Source organism: Eumetopias jubatus, unplaced genomic scaffold (genome assembly GCF_037043125.1).
Source record: "Eumetopias jubatus isolate StellerSeaLion01/CBP00866 unplaced genomic scaffold, mEumJub1_p1.0 scaffold_7, whole genome shotgun sequence".
In the NCBI taxonomy this organism is placed as follows: Eukaryota; Metazoa; Chordata; class Mammalia; order Carnivora; family Otariidae; genus Eumetopias; species Eumetopias jubatus.
In genome coordinates this window covers 130,309,192-130,326,684 of record NW_028274813.1, presented here as the reverse complement: position 1 = coordinate 130,326,684, position 17,493 = coordinate 130,309,192, and the positions used below count along the sequence as shown (strand labels likewise).

General features: G+C 42.3%; 1 protein-coding gene across 23 annotated transcripts in view; it reads left to right on the top strand.

The window, feature by feature from the left end:
• LOC148163991 (uncharacterized) overlaps window positions 1–17,493 on the top strand; it is a 75,924-nt gene that overhangs the window by 9,450 nt on the left and 48,981 nt on the right. For 9 of the 23 annotated variants that reach the window (XR_015768602.1, XR_015768601.1, XR_015768600.1 and 6 more), the window contains exon 4: window positions 14,151–14,267. Coding sequence is in view for 5 of the 23 variants with exons in the window: in XM_088024954.1 (XP_087881080.1) it covers window positions 14,151–14,267 (117 nt within the window). In the remaining 18 variants the exon portion in view is untranslated. Of the gene's footprint in view, window positions 1–7,777; window positions 8,203–11,560; window positions 11,741–13,493; window positions 14,268–17,493 lie in introns of those variants that run through there. The other 14 variants (XR_015768608.1, XR_015768607.1, XR_015768603.1 and 11 more) reach the window with 6 other exon arrangements.

Genomic DNA, 17,493 nt, shown 5'->3' with positions numbered 1-17,493 from the left:
TCTCCTGAGAGCGGACAAGGCAGCTGGTATGTGCTCACCTGGGTGGTTAATAGCTAGCTATTTGTGGCATTGTGGACCAAGTATGGATGTGCATGCCAGAGTGACCACATGTGTACATATGGCTACAGGCTAGAGCCAAGAAAAGAAAGAGAATTCATCAGGCCATAGGCCAGAGGCAAGAAAGGAAAGAGAATTCATCAGGCCTTAGGCTACCCTTTTCCATGACGCTCATATTCCAGAGCAGGCCTCTAAGGAGTCTGAGAATTCTAAATGCAGACCTTCCTCCCAGGTTATTGTTAAAGTATATTGTTAGGAGGGTAGAATATATTTTATTTAACATGTAATTTGATTTATAATTTTAAAATATAAATATAATAGAATATAAATACAAATGATTTATAATTTGATTTATAATTTTAAAATAATTTGACATATACTATATGGGCCTCTACTTATAATCTTGCTCTAGACCCCTCCAAAAGTTAGGAGTTGGACCAGCCTGGCCAATCAATGCAGAACATCTTATTGACTGTGGTGACAGGTTAGGGTTTAGGGAATGTGTCCCGGGCTAACATAGTGAGAAACACTGAGGGTTTGCTGAACTCAAATGAAAGAGACCCTGGAGACCCTTCTTCCTCTTATTACTCGGCTTGAAGCTGAGAGGACCAGGACCCCAGGGAAGCAACAGGTTTCTTGTCACCATGTGGAGTAGAAGACTGAGTGCGGGGATGGATTCCGAGAAGCAGACAAAAACCAAGGTCTGGACCGTTGAACTCTTGATTAATTATCAATTAAAGTCAGATCTACTCCTGGTCTTTTCAGTAAGGTAAAACAGTAAATTTCACCATAAAATATGTCAGTTTGGCCTGGGCATTCCATCCCTTCTGCCAATCAATGGGTAGAGGCAAATAAAGAATTTAATAATAGATTATTTTGAATCCACCCTCTTTAGCCCATCATTTTCATCTCCTCCATCCACCCATCATTTACCTCCACACTTCTAATTTACCGAGATCTTAAAGGCCATCCTTGGGAAACAAGATAGCATAATTATTAGGGTGAAAGCAAGTAAATTCAGTTGTGAATCCTGACTTGGTGTCATGGGGGCCAGATGGATTTTCTTGTCTGGGACTTTTATTCCTGAAGGAGTGGTCGTGTCCTGTAGAGAGAGTTGGAACATTATTTGGGGGGAGGGGCCTATGGCAGCATCAAAGGTCCTGCAATGATGCTGTTGAGGTCTAGTGATAGTGTTGCTGGTGGAAATGTCCTAAAAGGATAGTTCTGTGGAAGAAGATGCTTATACTTACCGTTGTCTGGTCTCTCCTCAACCTACCTGAGTTTCAAAGCCTGGTTATCCAGCTTCCCGTCAGTTCTGGAAGTTACCAAGTCTCCTTAGGCAGAGTTGGACTCCACTGTATGAAACCAAGTGTCCTTACACCCAGTGATCTACAGTGTGGGATCCAGGAGTGTCTTGAAGGCAGTATAATCTAAGGGGATAGAATAATAGTGGCAATCTGGGATTGTCTATCTGGCTGAGGTGTGGCTGAAGATAATAAAATTTCTTTTTCTCTTAAGAAATAGGATTCTGAAAGCCACATTTAAATATTTAAATAACTGATGTAATTATTGCATGTGGTAATATGGAAAAAAGTGCCCACTGAGAGTCAGTATTAGGGCCATGGTGTCTCTACCATTAGAAGGTTCACTGGGCATGGAATCTTCCAGAAAGATAGAATGAGCCAGCTGCCTCTCATACCCCACTGAGCTTAAAAGAAGGAATGAGGGGTTTACATAATTTCATGCACATTAATGTTTGTTTTTTTTTCCCTTGAGACATCCTCTTTGATCCATGTATTATTTAGAAGTGTGTTTTTAGTTTCTAAGTGTTTGAAGATTTTCCTATTTTCTTTCCATTAGTGATTTCTAGTTTAATGCTGTTGTGGTCAGACAACACACTCTGTATCATTGCGGTTCTTCTAACCTTGTTGAGGTTTGTTTTATGGCCCAGAATATGGTCTATCTTGATACGTGTCTCACGGGCAATTAAAAAAATGTGTGTTCTGCCGTTGCTGGGTGGAGTATTCTATAAATGTCAATTGGATCCTATTGGTTGAGGGTATCTTGCATTCTCTATACGGGCTGATTTTCTGTTTAGTTGTCTCAGCAAGTGTTGACAGGGGTGTTCAAGTCTCCAACTGTATTTGTGGCTTTTTCTGTTTCTCCTTTAAATAGAGGAGACATCCAGGATTTTCAGTTGTACTTAGTAAGAGGAACGGAGAAAAATATTGAGAAGAGTCCATATTGAAAAATATTGGGAAGAGTCCATCTTCTCCAAAGTGGAAATCCCCTTTCCCATGGTTCTTACAATTGAAGAATAGCTCCTGGTCTGGAGAGAATAGAATTTGGATCAAAATGTCATATCTCATTGCCTGATTCTCAGACTGAGTACCTTTGAGGTTTTGAAAAAAAAAAAAAAAAGTCAGAAATACACATATTAAATCTTTTATTGAACTTCCCTTCAGCTATGTAGCAGGTTTTTTTTGTTTTTCTCCCTAAAGAGAACAAGCTACTCAAATCTTCCAAGGGTCACTGGACACTGGCTGTATGTAACATCAACTCTTGGGATCTCAGTGTACCATTGCTTTGCACTGGTCATAATAGAGTCTTACAAGGGTCAAGAAACAAATGGAGTTTTGATTCACAAATGCTTCTCATAGTCTTAGTAGATCACAAACCCTTTTGTTATCAATTATCTGGTTGGTGAGCATGTAGTTGCTACGTATACCCTCTATCCAGGAAGAACATGCCTTCCAGATTTTGATACAAGAGCTATTAAGGTAAGAAGAGCCAAGTTGAAGCCTATGGAGCTCCCCCTAGCTATCAAACTAATACTGCAAAGATATTACAATTTCTATGGAGAAATGTCTAAATTTAATGCTCCCCCCCCCAAATTTTTTTTTCTGGGAAAGTATGAGGTTGATTTTTTTAAATTTTTTAATTAAATTAAAATTTTTTCAATTAAATTAAAATTAAAATTAAAAATTTTAATTTTTTAATTCTTTTTTTAAAGATTTTATTTATTTATTTGAGAGAGAGAGAATGAGAGATAGAGAGCACGAGAGGGAAGAGGACCAGAGGGAGAAGCCGACTCCCTGCCGAGCAGGGGGCCCGATGTGGGACTCGATCCCGGGACTCCAAGATCATGACCTGAGCCAAAGGCAATCGCTTAACCAACTGAGCCACCCAGGTGCCCAATTTTTTAATTTTTTTAATTTGAATTTAATTGAATTTTTAATTCAATTAGCCAACATAGATAGTACATCATTAGTTTCAGACGTAGTGTTCAATAATTTATCAGTTGTGTGTAAGACTCAGTGCTCATCACACTGGGTGATGGGTATTAAGTAGGGCTCCAGATGTGAGGATGGTGATTTCTATTTTGTTTTTACTTAACTGTCAGGTTTGGCCAGGTCAACTGATCTTGGATTGGTCTTGGAGAATGAAAGTGAATTGTTAAAGCTTCGCAGGTGGCGACTCCAATTGCATTTATTATTTGGAGGTGATCTCTTTCGAGGAGCAAAGCAATAAAAGTCCTCCTGTTGATCCACTGGGATAGTTTATTTTACCTACGTAGATATCTAGCAGCATGTCATAACCACCTTACCTCACAATTATTTCAACTGTTCGGCTCCATGCCACAATTTAGTCTACAGAGGCATGACTGTCTCACTCATTCATAACATATTACATGGGCCAAATATACTGGTGCCATGAGCTGCTAGAATATGAAGACAAGAAAATTCTTTGGCCTGAGTAAAACTTACGTATGTCGTGGAAAGGGACATAAATTCTGTGAAAACCCTGCTACCTCATAGTCTTAGAGATGTTGGGGTATTTTTTTCCAAACTAAAAGACAAGTTTCCTTTGTTTACTCCACCTTGTATTGTGTACTAGTAAGAATATATGTTATATTTGGATGGATATTTAAAGCTAATAACTGAGTAATCAGAAATAATTCTGTGGTGGGTTGAAATATATGTCCACGTCCTAAATCCCAAGACCCGTAAATGTTATCTTATTTGGAAAAGGAGTCTTTGCCGACATAATTAAGTCAAGGATCTTAGAGGAAACCATCCTAGATTTAGATCATTCTTATAAAAACGTGTACCCTAAGTCCAATGGTAAATATCTTTATAAGAAAAGGGAAAGATATAAACAGACACAGAGGGGAGGCCAATGGGAAGACAGAGGCAGAGACTGGAGTGATTCATCTACAAGCCAAGAACGCCAAAGATTGCCACGAGCACCAACATCTACGAGAGGAGCGTGGAGCCGGATTCTTGTCAGAGCCTCCAGCCGAAACCAACCTTGCCAACGCTTTGATGTTTAGCTTCTGGCCTCCAGAACAGTGCGAGAATAAATTCCTGCTGTTTGAAGCCTCTGAGTTTGTGGCAATTTGTTACAACACAACAGCCCTAGAAAATTAATACAATGTCCCAATTGGAATGGGATCCAGAACAATTTTCCCTAGATGGTCCAGATTGCAGTCCAAGCAGATCCAATCAATGGCACTTAAAGTTTTGGAGGTGTATCAAGTTACTGTAGGAGACAATGGCAAACCCCAAGAGGAGAATCTCAGACCCCTGAGGATTTAGTCAAGTTACTTTTTAGCCGGGATTTATTCTCTTCTACAGAAAGAGCTTTGGGGTTGATATTGGGCCTTGATAAAAACTGAACTCTTGGTTTTGGAAAACCAGGTGACCCTAGGCCCTGAGTTATTCATTATGACCTGTGTATGTATTCCATTCAGCAAAGCATCACCGTATGCAAGCAGTGTGTAAAGATGAGGCCGGAGCAGGCCCTACGGGCACAGATAAATTGTACCAGCATATGACTCACATTTCTCTTATGCCTACTTTTGCTGTATCCTATTAAAGCCAAATTCTCAGTCAATGTAAAGGCCAAGAAATCAAGGGACTTTTCAGACTGCAAAAGCTGAATGCTCCCACTGGAGGCCGTGACGGAGACACGAATGTACGTCCTAATTCAACCCAGCCCGAGGTGGCCGGAGAAAGCATGCATTCTTCTGAGACCCTGGGGAAAATCAGTCCATGATACTGTTCTCGTTTGTCAACCAGATTACGATTAAGAGTGCCAGCACAGTGCTGGAAGAAATCCAACCGAGAGTCCAGAAAAATGTAGAACATCAGAGGGTAGGAGTGAGGATGTGATGAGAGAGAGAGAGAGAGAAAGAGAGAGAGAGAGAGACCCTCAGAAAGAGGATGGGCCGGGCGAAGAAGGTTTGAAAAGAAGCTGGGGGGCGGGACGGAGGGAGAGAGAATACAGAGACCCTATAGCTCAGGGAGCTCCTTTCAGCTTGTTTCCCTGAGGGAAGAGTGCATGGAATAGAACGGGGGGCATGGTAGAAATGATAGGGATGTCTGGGCCTAATAAAAATCTGAGTGAGGCTGAAGTTCTTAAAGCAATGCAGACTCCAGAAGTCTAGGTGACCTTCCAGAACACAACCCATAACCTTACAGAGGAGTTGAAGAAACAGAATGATTCAGTGCTTACTGTGATGTATAAGGCTGGTATTCCCACCAGACCCCCTCAAGTCCCTTTTATTTTATTTGTGGGGCCCCAGGACTTTGAGGAGCTTTTGCTCCCAAGAGCCAGCTTCTGAAGCTCTTTTATCCCCCCAAAGGATTGGCCTGGTAGAGTCTGGGAATTTCTTATCCCCTCAGCCAGTGACTGATGGATTTGGGAGTTTGAAAGTTCCATGCCTGTTGCCTTGGGTCAGGACAGGGCTGCGATGCAGATTGTACTCTAAGGATCCAGTGATCCCCATCGTGGGATAAACCTGAAGCGATTATCTGTAAAACTTTGCCTGAAGACATGTCCTTATCTGGCTTCCTCCTTTTTATTTTCCTGATCTTCTGACTTTCTCAGGAATTTGCCTTTGGGATTACTTCATTCATAAGTCACCTGTACAGCTCCCTATCTCAGAGTCTGGGACACTTAATGAATCTTACCGGCAAATGGTCACTTGAATTTGGAAGTCAAGCCTCGTGTCTTTTAAACAAATAAAGCCTTTGCTGAAAGAAAAACAACACAGATCACCTAATGAGGGACACAGTCATGCAAGCAGCCAACATCTGGCCTTCTTTTTTTTTTTAATTTTTTATTGTTATGTTAATCACCATATATTACATAATTTGTTTTGGTGTACTGTTCCATGATTCATTGTTTGTTCATAACACCCAGTGCTCCATGCAGAACGTGCCCTCCTCAATACCCATCACCAGGCTAACCCATCCCCCCACCCCCCTCCCCTCCGGAACCCTCAGTTTGTTTTTCAGAGTCCATCATCTCTCCTGGTTCGTCTCCCCCTCTGACTTACTCCCCTTCATTCTTCCTCTCCTGCTATCTTCTTCTTTTTCTTTTTTCTTAACATATGTTGCGTTATTTGTTTCAGAAGTACAGATCTGTGATTCAACAGTCTTACACAATTCACAGCGCTCACCGTAGCACATACCCTCCCCAATGTCTATCACCCAGCCACCCCATCCCTCCCACCCCCGACCACTCCAGCAACCCTCAGTTTGTTCCTGAGATTAAGAATTCCTCATATCAGTGAGGTCATATGATACATGTCTTTCTCTGATTGACTTATTTCACTCAGCATAACACCCTCCAGTTCCATCCACGTCGTTGCAAATGGCAAGATCTCATTCCTTTTGATGGCTGCATAATATTCCATTGTGTATATATACCACTTCTTCTTTATCCATTCATCTGTCGAACATCTGGCCTTCTAATAAAGTAAGTCGGGGGACTTTGAAGACAGTCCTTACTGCCTGCCCCAGCACGGCAGAAACATTTACAACTGATTTGCCATTAGGCTTTTCAAGCATGTTTTCTTACGGGGAATTACAAAATCCATCCACTCATGACATGTGAAAAATATTTAAAACACCGATGAAAGTAGATGGTGATTCACACACATTGTTTTCTTTACTAATAATTCAGTTGGTCTCTTTGAACGGGTTGCTGTATGAGTTTGCTAGGACTGCCATAACAAAGTACCACAGACTGGGGGGCTAAACAACAGAAATTTGTTGTATTTTCCTACCGTTCTGGAGCCTGGAAATCCAAGATCAAAGTAGAGGTAGCTTTGGTTTCTTCCCGGGCTTTGCTCCTTGGCTTACAAATGGCTGCCTTCTTTGTCCGTGTATATGTCCCTGGTGTCCCTTTGTGTGTCCAAATTTCCTTTTCTTATTAGGACATCAGTCAGATTGGATTAGGCTCACCCTAATTGTCTCACTTTAGCTTAATCACTCTTTAAAAGGCCCTATCTTCAAATATGCTCACATTCTGAGTTACCTGGGGTTAGGATACCAACATAAATTTTGGAGGAACGCAGTTTATCCCGTAACAGTTGCATATGGCGTAAGAATGTCAAGTGTGAAATAGTTCTTTGAATGAAAGATGGTTTAATCAGAGGAGCTAGAGTTTGGTTTAAGGCTATGGAGTTCTCATTTGTTCTTAAACCATCTTGCGTCTTTTTTTTTTTTTTTTAAGAGTTTATTTATTTATTTGTGAGAGAGAGAATGAGAGACAGAGAGCATGAGAGGGAAGAGGATCAGAGGGAGAGGCAGACCCCCTGCTGAGCAGGGAGCCCGATGTGGGACTCGATCCCAGGACTCCAGGATCATGACCTGAGCCGAAGGCAGTCGCTTAACCAACTGAGCCACCCAGGCGCCCCAAACCATCTTGCGTCTTAAAGTCTTTATTTTGACAAGAGAAAACTTGGGGCCACTTGTGGAGGATTTAAGTGGGGATTTGAATTACCTGGTGGGGTTACAGCCTTATCTTTATTATTATATCACATTAGTCCCCATGAAGAAATCAGAAATAGGCTGGCTGCGAACTGAAATCTTACAATGTGGTGAAGAGCATCATTTTGTAATTGTATGGTAGGGGCGATTTACTATCAAGTAATCTTATTTTTGCTCTTGCCCAATCTAAAACTAAAGGATGTTTGAAAAAGAAAGAAAAAGTTAGTGAGAGGCAGTTCTGAAAGGCTGTTGTAACCCTACACATGCAGGATGACCCAGAGCTGAAATCTTCATGTGTGACGTTGAGGGTCACAGGGTCACCCCGAGGATTAAGTGCCCCCAGCTGCCAAAGTGCTGGCTGAAGGTAAAGTAGCGTGGAGAGGGCTCTGGTGTAGGGAAGCCGTTGGTGTTACCCACAGCAGAGACCTGCCACAGAGAAGACAACTAAAGCCATGACCCGGTTTCCTTCCTTACTGTATCATGTCAGTGTTTTAACTTCCTTCTTTGAAATGTCTTTCCATCAAGTTTACACGTGCATTAGTGTTGTCTGACTTTGTCATTGCTTTGTGGTTTGCAAAATATCAGAACAAGCTTGCTAGAGAATGAAAACCAAAGGAAAGGGTGTCAGTCAGGGCTCTTGGGGCTGGAGCTTGGATAGAGTGGAGAGATTTTAATGGCTCGCTCTGGGAAGTAGAGTGTTTCCGGCGGTACAAAGGCAGACGGTTATTACGTGAGGCAGAAGCCTTTTGCATCATATGCGTTGTTTTGCTTTTGGTTTTGAAATGCAGGTCTGGGAATTGGCAAGGTGGGAAGTGGTAGACAAGTGTCTCTTGTTTTGGCTACTTTTGACTGTATGAGGCTTTTTGTGTGTTTGTTTTATTTTGTTTTTGTAAGAGCCTTATTTTTGGAAAGAATGTCTGCCCTGGGTATCTGGTGGGACATCAAATATGTCTCACAAAGCTGAATAGTCAGGTGCTCTTAGAAGTCGCGGCGGGGGGAGAGTGGGCAGATAATGGAGGGTTAGCTAAGAAGACACTTGCCACCGGGCTTTTGAACCTTGGGAGAACACTTGGGGACTTCAGAGCTTTGAAGTGACAGTAGAGGAGACCAGATGACACCTGTGTTCTTGGTGCGTGTCCAACAGCACTAGTACCAGTGATGGGGCCTAACCCAAGCTCATGCTGTGCTTTGAGCTTACCTGTCTTTTTCAGGCCCAGTCTCCCCTGGTTCAGCCCTCTTGCCAAGTCTGGTTATCTGGTCTTATTATGCATTTTGGGAGTTGCCCCAAAGCCTTCCAAATAAATTCCTTTTTACTTGAGCCAGCAAAATTCTTTTGCTGTGGCTTGTGGCAATACATTCCAACAAATAACCTTTCTGTCTACACTCATTCTTTCACTGTTCCCTCCTCGATTTCCAAACTTGATTCTCTCGTCTGAGCCTAGAAATCTTTCCCTTCCTGCCTTTTCAGGAATTTTCTCACTTTGGATGTCCTCCTTCCCATACCTTTCTGGCAGCAAAGATGCCACTAACCAGCACCTCCCCACCAGCCCCTTCCTCCGACTTCTGGTGCAGGATGCTCTTTTGTCTCACCCTTGGCCCCTTTGGCTTCATTTCTCTGTCTTGGCTACTTCCTCCTCCTTGTTTACACCCCTGCCTGGGCCTCTTCTTCCTTATTCATAAGCTTTCTTATTCATTACACTGTGTAATACCTAAGGCACCTGTTGCAAGTGTGAGGATTTGGGCTAACTGCAGCTGTGCCCCAAGGATCGGTCCAAGCCTTGCTTCTCTGGTCTCTCTGAAAACACTATGTAAAAGTACGCCATGCAGTCTCACCAGGATGCCTCTTCATCCCTGGACCCAATCTCTCTCCTGTGTGTTTTGACATAGGCACCACCCTTTCTACAAACATTGCTTGTTTCATTGTTATCCCCATCCCTCCAAACTGAAACCTTAGAAAATCCTCTGATCCTTCGCTGTCTAATACCCACCAAGCTCCCTCCTCAACCTGTCGTAATTCTGTTCCTTCCTTTCCATTCCTCGATTACTTCTTGCATTCAGATGATCTTCCCCTGATATCAGGGTCATTTCAGAGATAATTTTCTTTCTCCTAACGACCTTTGCTCTCATCTTTCTCGTACACATCCAGTAAAGATTAGTGATCAAAAATATACTGAACATGGGGCGCCTGGGTGGCTCAGTCGTTAAGCGTCTGCCTTCGGCTCAGGTCATGATCCCAGGGTCCTGGGATCGAGCCCCACATCGGGCTCCCTGCTCAGCGGGAAGCCTGCTTCTCCCTCTCCCACTCCCCCTGCTTGTGTTCCTGCTCTCGCTATCTCTCTCTCTGTCAAATAAATAAGTAAAATCTTTAAAAAACATATACTGAACATAATATGAATATTTACAATTAGGTCCTGCTTCGGCTTGATGTAAACATTGTCCTTTTTCAAGTTATTATCATGTTGTTTTCAGCATGAATTACTTTAGTGAGATGCTGCTCACTGAGCGTCCAATGTGAACTGATTGTTTGTCTGATACAATTGACAAGGTGTAGTGGAGGGATTTTTTGGAAGCTAAGGAGGTCAACATTTTGTACTATAAAGGACTTTGTCTTAGAGTCAATGGCTAAGATATTCTGTTTATATTATAAAGCAATTAGATTTTGGAACTGGGTAGAACCTTTAAAAATTATTTAGATCGGGCCTTCGGCTCAGGTCATGATCCTGGAGTCCCAGGATCGAGTCCCACATCGGGCTCCCTGCTTGGCGGGGAGTCTGCTTCTCCCTCTGACTCTCCCCCCTCTCATGTGCTCTCTCTCTCTCTCTCATTCTCTCTCTCAAATAAATGAATAAAATCTGAAAAAAAAACAATGTTGCTCTCTAGAACTTTAAAAAAAAATTATTTCGATCAACTCCTTCAACCAAAATTGTAGAGAGGTGAAGTCATTGGTCTGAGACAGAGTTCAAGTCTAATTCCCCACCCCTCAAATCCCAAAACTCACATTTCCTTTTCTTTTTTTTTCAAATTGTGGTAAAAAACACATGACATGAAATGTACCCTTTTAATTCTTTTTAAGTTTGGTAGTTTCGTATTATTAACTAAATTCACATAATTAAGCAAGAGATCGCTAAAAATTTTAATCTTGCCAATCTGAAACTCTATACCCAGGCAATAACCACCCCATTCCTTTCACTCCTCAGCCCGTGGCAGCCACGGGTCCACTTTCTGTTTCTAGGAGTTGGACCGCTTTATTTTTTATTTTATTTTTCACCAACTTTAGAGATCTCATATAAGAGGCATCAGACAATATCTGGTATGTGCATGTGTGTGTATGACTGGCTTATTTTACATAGGATACTATCCTTAAGGTTCATCCATATTATAGCGTGTGACCGAATTTCCTTCTCTTTTAAGAATAATGTTACATTCTCTTTACTCATTCATCCCATATTCTCTGAGCCCATCCATCCATCCGTTGGTGGACATTTGGATGGCTTTCTCTCGTGGCCTACTAAGAATAGTGCTCTACGAAACCAGAACTGCAGATACCCCTTTCAGATCCTGATTTCAGTTTTGGGCGATACATATTCAGAAGTGGGATTACCGGATCATATAGTATCTCTCTTTTTAATTTTTGGTGGAGCCTCCACACTGTTTTCCACAGCAGCTGTGCTGTTTCACATTCCCACCCAACAGCGCCCCAATTTCTTCACATCCCTCCACAGCGCTGCCCGATACAGCGAAGTCTTTTGTGACAAGAAGGGTCAGCTGATGCGGCAACATTTGTAGTTGTTTTCTTTTAAGAAATTGCCACAGCTTTCTATCAACCACCACCCTGATCAGTCAGCAAATACTGAAGCAAGGCCCTTCCATCAGCTAAAAGATCACAACGTGCTAAAACTCAGGTAACGGTTAGCATTTATTAGCAAGAAAACATTTTTTAATTAAACACGGTTTAATTTTATTTTTTTAGAGATAATGCTATTGTACATTTACTAGATGACAGTGTAGTGTAATAAACGTAACTTTTTGTGTGCACTGGGAAACCAGAAAAAAAATGAGTTCCAGAAAAATATTAATTATTGAATTATTTGCTTTATGGTGGCGTTTGCATTATTGTGGTGGCCTGGAACTAAATCTGCACGATCTCTGAGATCTGTCTGTACTAAATAAACGGATATGAATTGATGCAGTAACACACACACACACTTTAGATTGTAGAGATTGAAGTGCGCTGGTCCTTCTCCAAGTTAGTGCCATGCACTTCCCTGGCCTGCGCTCCCACGCCCTCTGATGGCTTTCATGTGTACCTGTAGCAAATAGGAGAAGAGTGGGGCGAGGAGCAGGTTTCCTGCTCCCTGACTGTGTTGTCTTCCTTGAGGACAGTCCGCCACTTAAACCCCCCTTCTCCCTCCAGGCAGTCCCAGGGGTGGGAAGAGCTTCCCCTGTTGTTAGCATCTGGGAGTCTCCCCCTGCTTTTTCCTCACCCTCTCCTTCCACAAGCTGAGCATCTATCTGATACATTGGACAGCTCTCCTATTGTGTGTGTATGAGTTAGGTATATTTTGCATATTATACAAATTGTGTGATCATGGTTTCTTTCTTTCTTTCTTTAAAATTTTTTTAAAAATTTTGCACCTTTCTTTACTGTTATATTATCCTCTGTTCCTGACATACCGACTCAGAGTGCCTTGTAATCCGCATGGTGGGCTGTGTGTGAGTGTGTGTGTGTGTGTGTGTGTGTGTGTGTGTTTGCTTGCCATCAAGGGAAAACTTTCATTTTCACTGCATAAAATTTAGAAACGTCTAAAGAGCAAACAATATCTTAAACAAGAGAAAAAAGTTTAAAAAGTTTTTTTAAGTTTAAAAAGTTAACAAAAGGAGAAAAAAATTGTAAACTTTAAACTCCGCTAAGCTAATTTATGAATTTAAAGCTAGTCTAACCAAAATATTATGAAGTTGAAATAGGGGATTTTTTTCCAATTTTTTTAAATCAAAACTTATTCAGGTATGTATTAAATTACTTGTACAGACTTCTAATACATGCTCGTGAGTATCAAAATGGCATACAAAAATGCTCATGCCATAGAAAAATGTTATTTTAAATGTTTGCATCCATGCCAAATGTCAATAATTGTTCAAGTAATTGTGGATCTTTAATTTACATCAAAATACAATACTTAATATTATCTAATTCTAGAGGGTCTGATGATGTGACAACAATATATAAGAATTATAGGAAACGACACTTTACTGGAAAAATACTATCTGAAAACTATAATGCTAAATCTACTTGAATAAAAGCAATTGTAATATCAACTAACTAACAGCATCTAAATCAAAAAGAGATAAGTCAAAATAACTTTAAAGACAGAAAACACATGCAGATGTTATGCCGTGGTTGTGGGAATTCAGGACCAGGTTGCGGTGAGCTCAGTCAAACCGGCAGTGAGCTCAGTCAAATCCAGTGTCCCTGGAGGTGTGGGCCCTTACTGCCTGGCTCTTCTCCTTCCTGGGGGTGCTGATGATCCAGGGGGTCCCCCGACACTTCTGGGCTGCCGGTGGGGGAGCAGGAGCAACAGGGCCACTTGGGAAAGGAGGGAAGTTGAACTTGGCTCTGGCCAACATTTGCCTGATGTGATCATTTTCTTTCCTTAGCTCCTGGAATTTTCGCTCGTTCATCACAGCTGCGATGTGGTTCTGCTGAGCTTTATTCGCATGGAAGAAGATCTCCTTTAGATAGTGCCCGGTGTTCGCCTCCAACTCTCTGCGCAGGTCTTCGGCCATCTTCTTGTATAAGTTGCAAATCTGAGTTGCGGACTCGATGTTTCTATACGTGTGGGAAAGACTCTTCTTAAGGTTTGAGCACTGCGCTTCATTCTCCAATGATTTTCTCTCAACTTCCCTGATGTATTCTTGAAATAATTTAGGCAGCATTTGAAGCTTCCGTTTCAGCTGCTGAATCTCACTTTGAAGCTGTGAATTTTCACTCTGCAAAGAGGCTTCCTTGGCTCGAAGATCTGTTATTTGTCCCATAAGCTCTTCATTGATTTGCTTTTCTTCCCGCAGTTGTCTGGCTAGTTCCTCATTTTTCTCTTCAGTAGTTTGAAGGGACACATTGGAATCAGCATCATCAATGACACCCTTCAGATCACTCTCTGCCGGATGGATGGGGTGATTGTCATTTTCTGCTTCCCTCTTTTGCTCGACTTCCCTGTTGACATGACCCAAGTGATCTCCAGGGAGATTACGCCAGGGGATGGCCTTCTGAAGGTTTTCACCCAGTGGTATTAATTGGCTGATTTTATCTTTCAGAGCCTGCTGCATTCCTGCGTTTGACTGCTCCAGCCTTTCTTTCTCCTGTTCCGTTTCCTGGAGTCTCTGCTTCCATCTCGCGATTTCTTGGGCGAGCAGTTCTGGACTCTCTAGAACGTGAGTGTTTCTGTTCAAATCATCCATTATTTTCTTCCAAAGTTGTTTTCCATTCTTCTCTGAGACTCTTAAGATGGGTCTGTCACCAGTCACTTGGGAAAGTTTAGGAGGCTGGGTCTTCTGCGCCATTTTCAGAAAGTCACTGGTATTCTGAAGTGACAGCCTACAGTAGTTTGCATTTACTGCTGAGAAGCACAAGGTTTGTAATGTGGGAAGACTGGCCTCCACCCTGGGCAGCCCTAGGGCATCATCAGCTTGTGTCATTGGTCCCATATTCTCACTACCTTTTCCCCAGACTTTAGCGTGGGCCAAACACCTTTTGCCTAGCGCCTTCACACGTCTTAAAATGTGTCGTGTCATTTCTGCCAAAACCAGTACTATAATACGTGTCAGGATCTCCCAGAGAAACTCACGGAGAACTGAAACATGTCCCCAGCTTTCAGAAATCACCAGCAGGGCACCCCACAGGGGCCCTAGGACCAGCTGGAAAGCGGATGTGATGGCAGACAGGAGGCCCTCCATGGCTGTGTTAGGGCTCCACAACTCTGTCTCCAAAGGCCAGTGTTCTGTGGGTCTCAACTGACGGCTCAGAACCCTGGGGGGAGGGGGAGGGGTGCTCTGTCTCTAAGGTAAACAGGTGCCTGACAACCAGAGCAGATCAGTTGGGGTGGGGGAGGGGGAGGCCAGCCAGCTTCTAGAAGACAGTTTCCCCCTACCTTTGCCCTGAAATAGAAAGTGATCTCACTTGTACAGGCATGGGGAAGGGGGAGGTGGAAAGGACTGATTGTAGCCAGGTTCTCAGCCACTCGAGGCCCACGTGGCCTGATAGGAAACCTAGGGGGTCAAAGTAAGGCCAGGCCTTGACCCTTTCTCTCAGGGCAGAGTGGTAGGGGCCCCATCCTGGAGTGAGGCTCATTTTCCTGATTTAAAGCTTCCTTCTGCTACAGAGAAGCCTGGCACTGCCCACAAAGGTCCCAGGGATCTGTCTCCTCTGAGGCTCCCTCTTCTTTGTGTGAGGCCACTCTGTGCAGGCAGGTGCCCAGGACTGGAAGGGTCTCCCCAAAGGTATTAACTAAGACACCTGGATTCCAATCTTAGTAAGTCAGGAGAAAGGAGTTGGAACTGGCAGAGTCTTATAATTTCACGAATTTTCTGTGAAGTCAGCATGTCCTTGTTCAATCCAAGTGTTCCTGGAAGGGATTAACTCTGCTCTAGGGGTGACCACCGTGGTCCATGTGGTTCTCCATCTTCAGCCCACAACCCCCAAGATGGCCCCCAGGAGGGTCTCTGGTCCACAAAGTATCAGAAGTGGGTCTCTGGGAAGGGGGCAGGTCCTTCTTTCGGCTCTGTTTACCACATTTTATTTCATTAAACCACATCTCACTCTCCTGACATCTCTCTGGCAGACCCAGCTCAGAGCCTCCTTGTCCCTCCCCTGGGGCTCCATCATGAGCAACTTGTCCTCAGTCCCTTTACCTGAGAGAGAAACAAGAGAACTGTCAGCTGAGGCCAAGCTGGGGGTCCTATTGGTTCTGTTTCTCTGGAGACTTTGACTAATACAGGCACCAAGAAGGAATTAAAAGTTTATAAATTCAGAATAATAGACCAAGTAATGATTTAAGGAGTTATTAATAACTGATGTTAATAAACAGTAGGTTAAATGAATTAAATGCTTACAGTGTATACTTTGGTGCTTAGTACTCTGGCTACATTAATTCTTCCAACATACCATAATAGTATTTGTACTAAGCAGTTAAGAAAATTGAGGTCCAAAGGAGTTGAACCTACTCAAGACCACTCACTCGTGAGTGGCTAAACTATATTTTGAACGAGAGTCCACTTCTAGTCCATTTTTATATACAAAGCAAGTAGTCAACATCATAGCAGGAATAGCTTTGGGAGACAATCATCTCTAGAAATTTACACGTTAAAAACTTCATATTTAAAACTTTGGGGCACCTGGGTTTCTCAGTTGTTTAAGCATCTGATTCGATCTCAGCTCAGGTCTTGATCTCATGAGTTGGAGCCCCACATTGAGCTCCAGCCTGGGCGTGGAGCCTACTTAAAAAAAAATCCTAAAATTTTGAGCATTGAGAAATCAAAAACACAAGAAACAACAGATGTTGACAAGGATGTGGAGAAAAAGGAACTCTCGTGCTCTGTTGGTGGGAATGAAAACTGGTGTAGCCACTGAAAGAAGCAGTATGAAATTTACTCAAAAATTTAAAACTATAACTATCCTATGATCCAATAATGACAGTACTGGGTATTTACCCCCAAAATACAAAAACACTAATTCGAAAGGATCTATGCACCCCTGTGTTTATTGCAGCATTATCTACAGTAGCCCAATTGCCTATCAATAAGTGAATAGATAAAGATGTGGTATACATATACAATGGAAAATTATTCAGCCATAAAAAGACTGAAATCTTGGGATGCCTGGGTGGCTCAGTTGATTAAGCATCTGCCTTTAGCTCAGATCATGATGCTGGGGTCCTGGGATCGAGTCCCCCATTGGGCTCCTTGCTCAGTGGGGAGCCTGCTTCTCCCTCTGCCTGCCAGTCCCCCCACTTGTGCTCTCTCTCTCTCTGACAAATAAATAAATAAAATCTTGAAAAAAATGAAATCTTGCCATTTGCAATGACACGGATGAAGCTAGAGAGTGTTATGCTAAGCGAAATAAAGACAAATACCATATGATTTCACTCATACGTGGAATTTAAGAAAAAAAAATGAACAAAGAAAAAAAGAGAGAGAGAGAGAGAGAGACAAACCAAGAAACAGACTCTTAACTATAGAGAACAAACTGATGGTTCCCAGAGGGGAGGTGGGCGGGGGTTGGGAGATACAGGTGATGGGGATGAAGGAGTGCAATTATCATGATGAGCACTGAGTAATGTATAGAATAGTTGAAGCATTATATTGTACACCTGAAACTAATAAACACTGTATGCTGATTTTACTGGAATTAAAATTTAAAAACTTAATAAAATTAAGAAAAAAAAAAACAACTTTGAGCATTGACAGATTCTATAAATCTACAAACTATCCTGAAGAGCAGGAAGCTAAATCCCAGGACAAAGAGAACCTAGACAGAAAATAAAAATTTAGACAAAATAGTAACTGTTCTCTTGGTCTTTCTGGTGAAAGGTTAGCATTCCCTCTTATTAAGGAGTAATTGGATGTCTATATCAGAACTTCACTATATAAAGCCATTTTATGG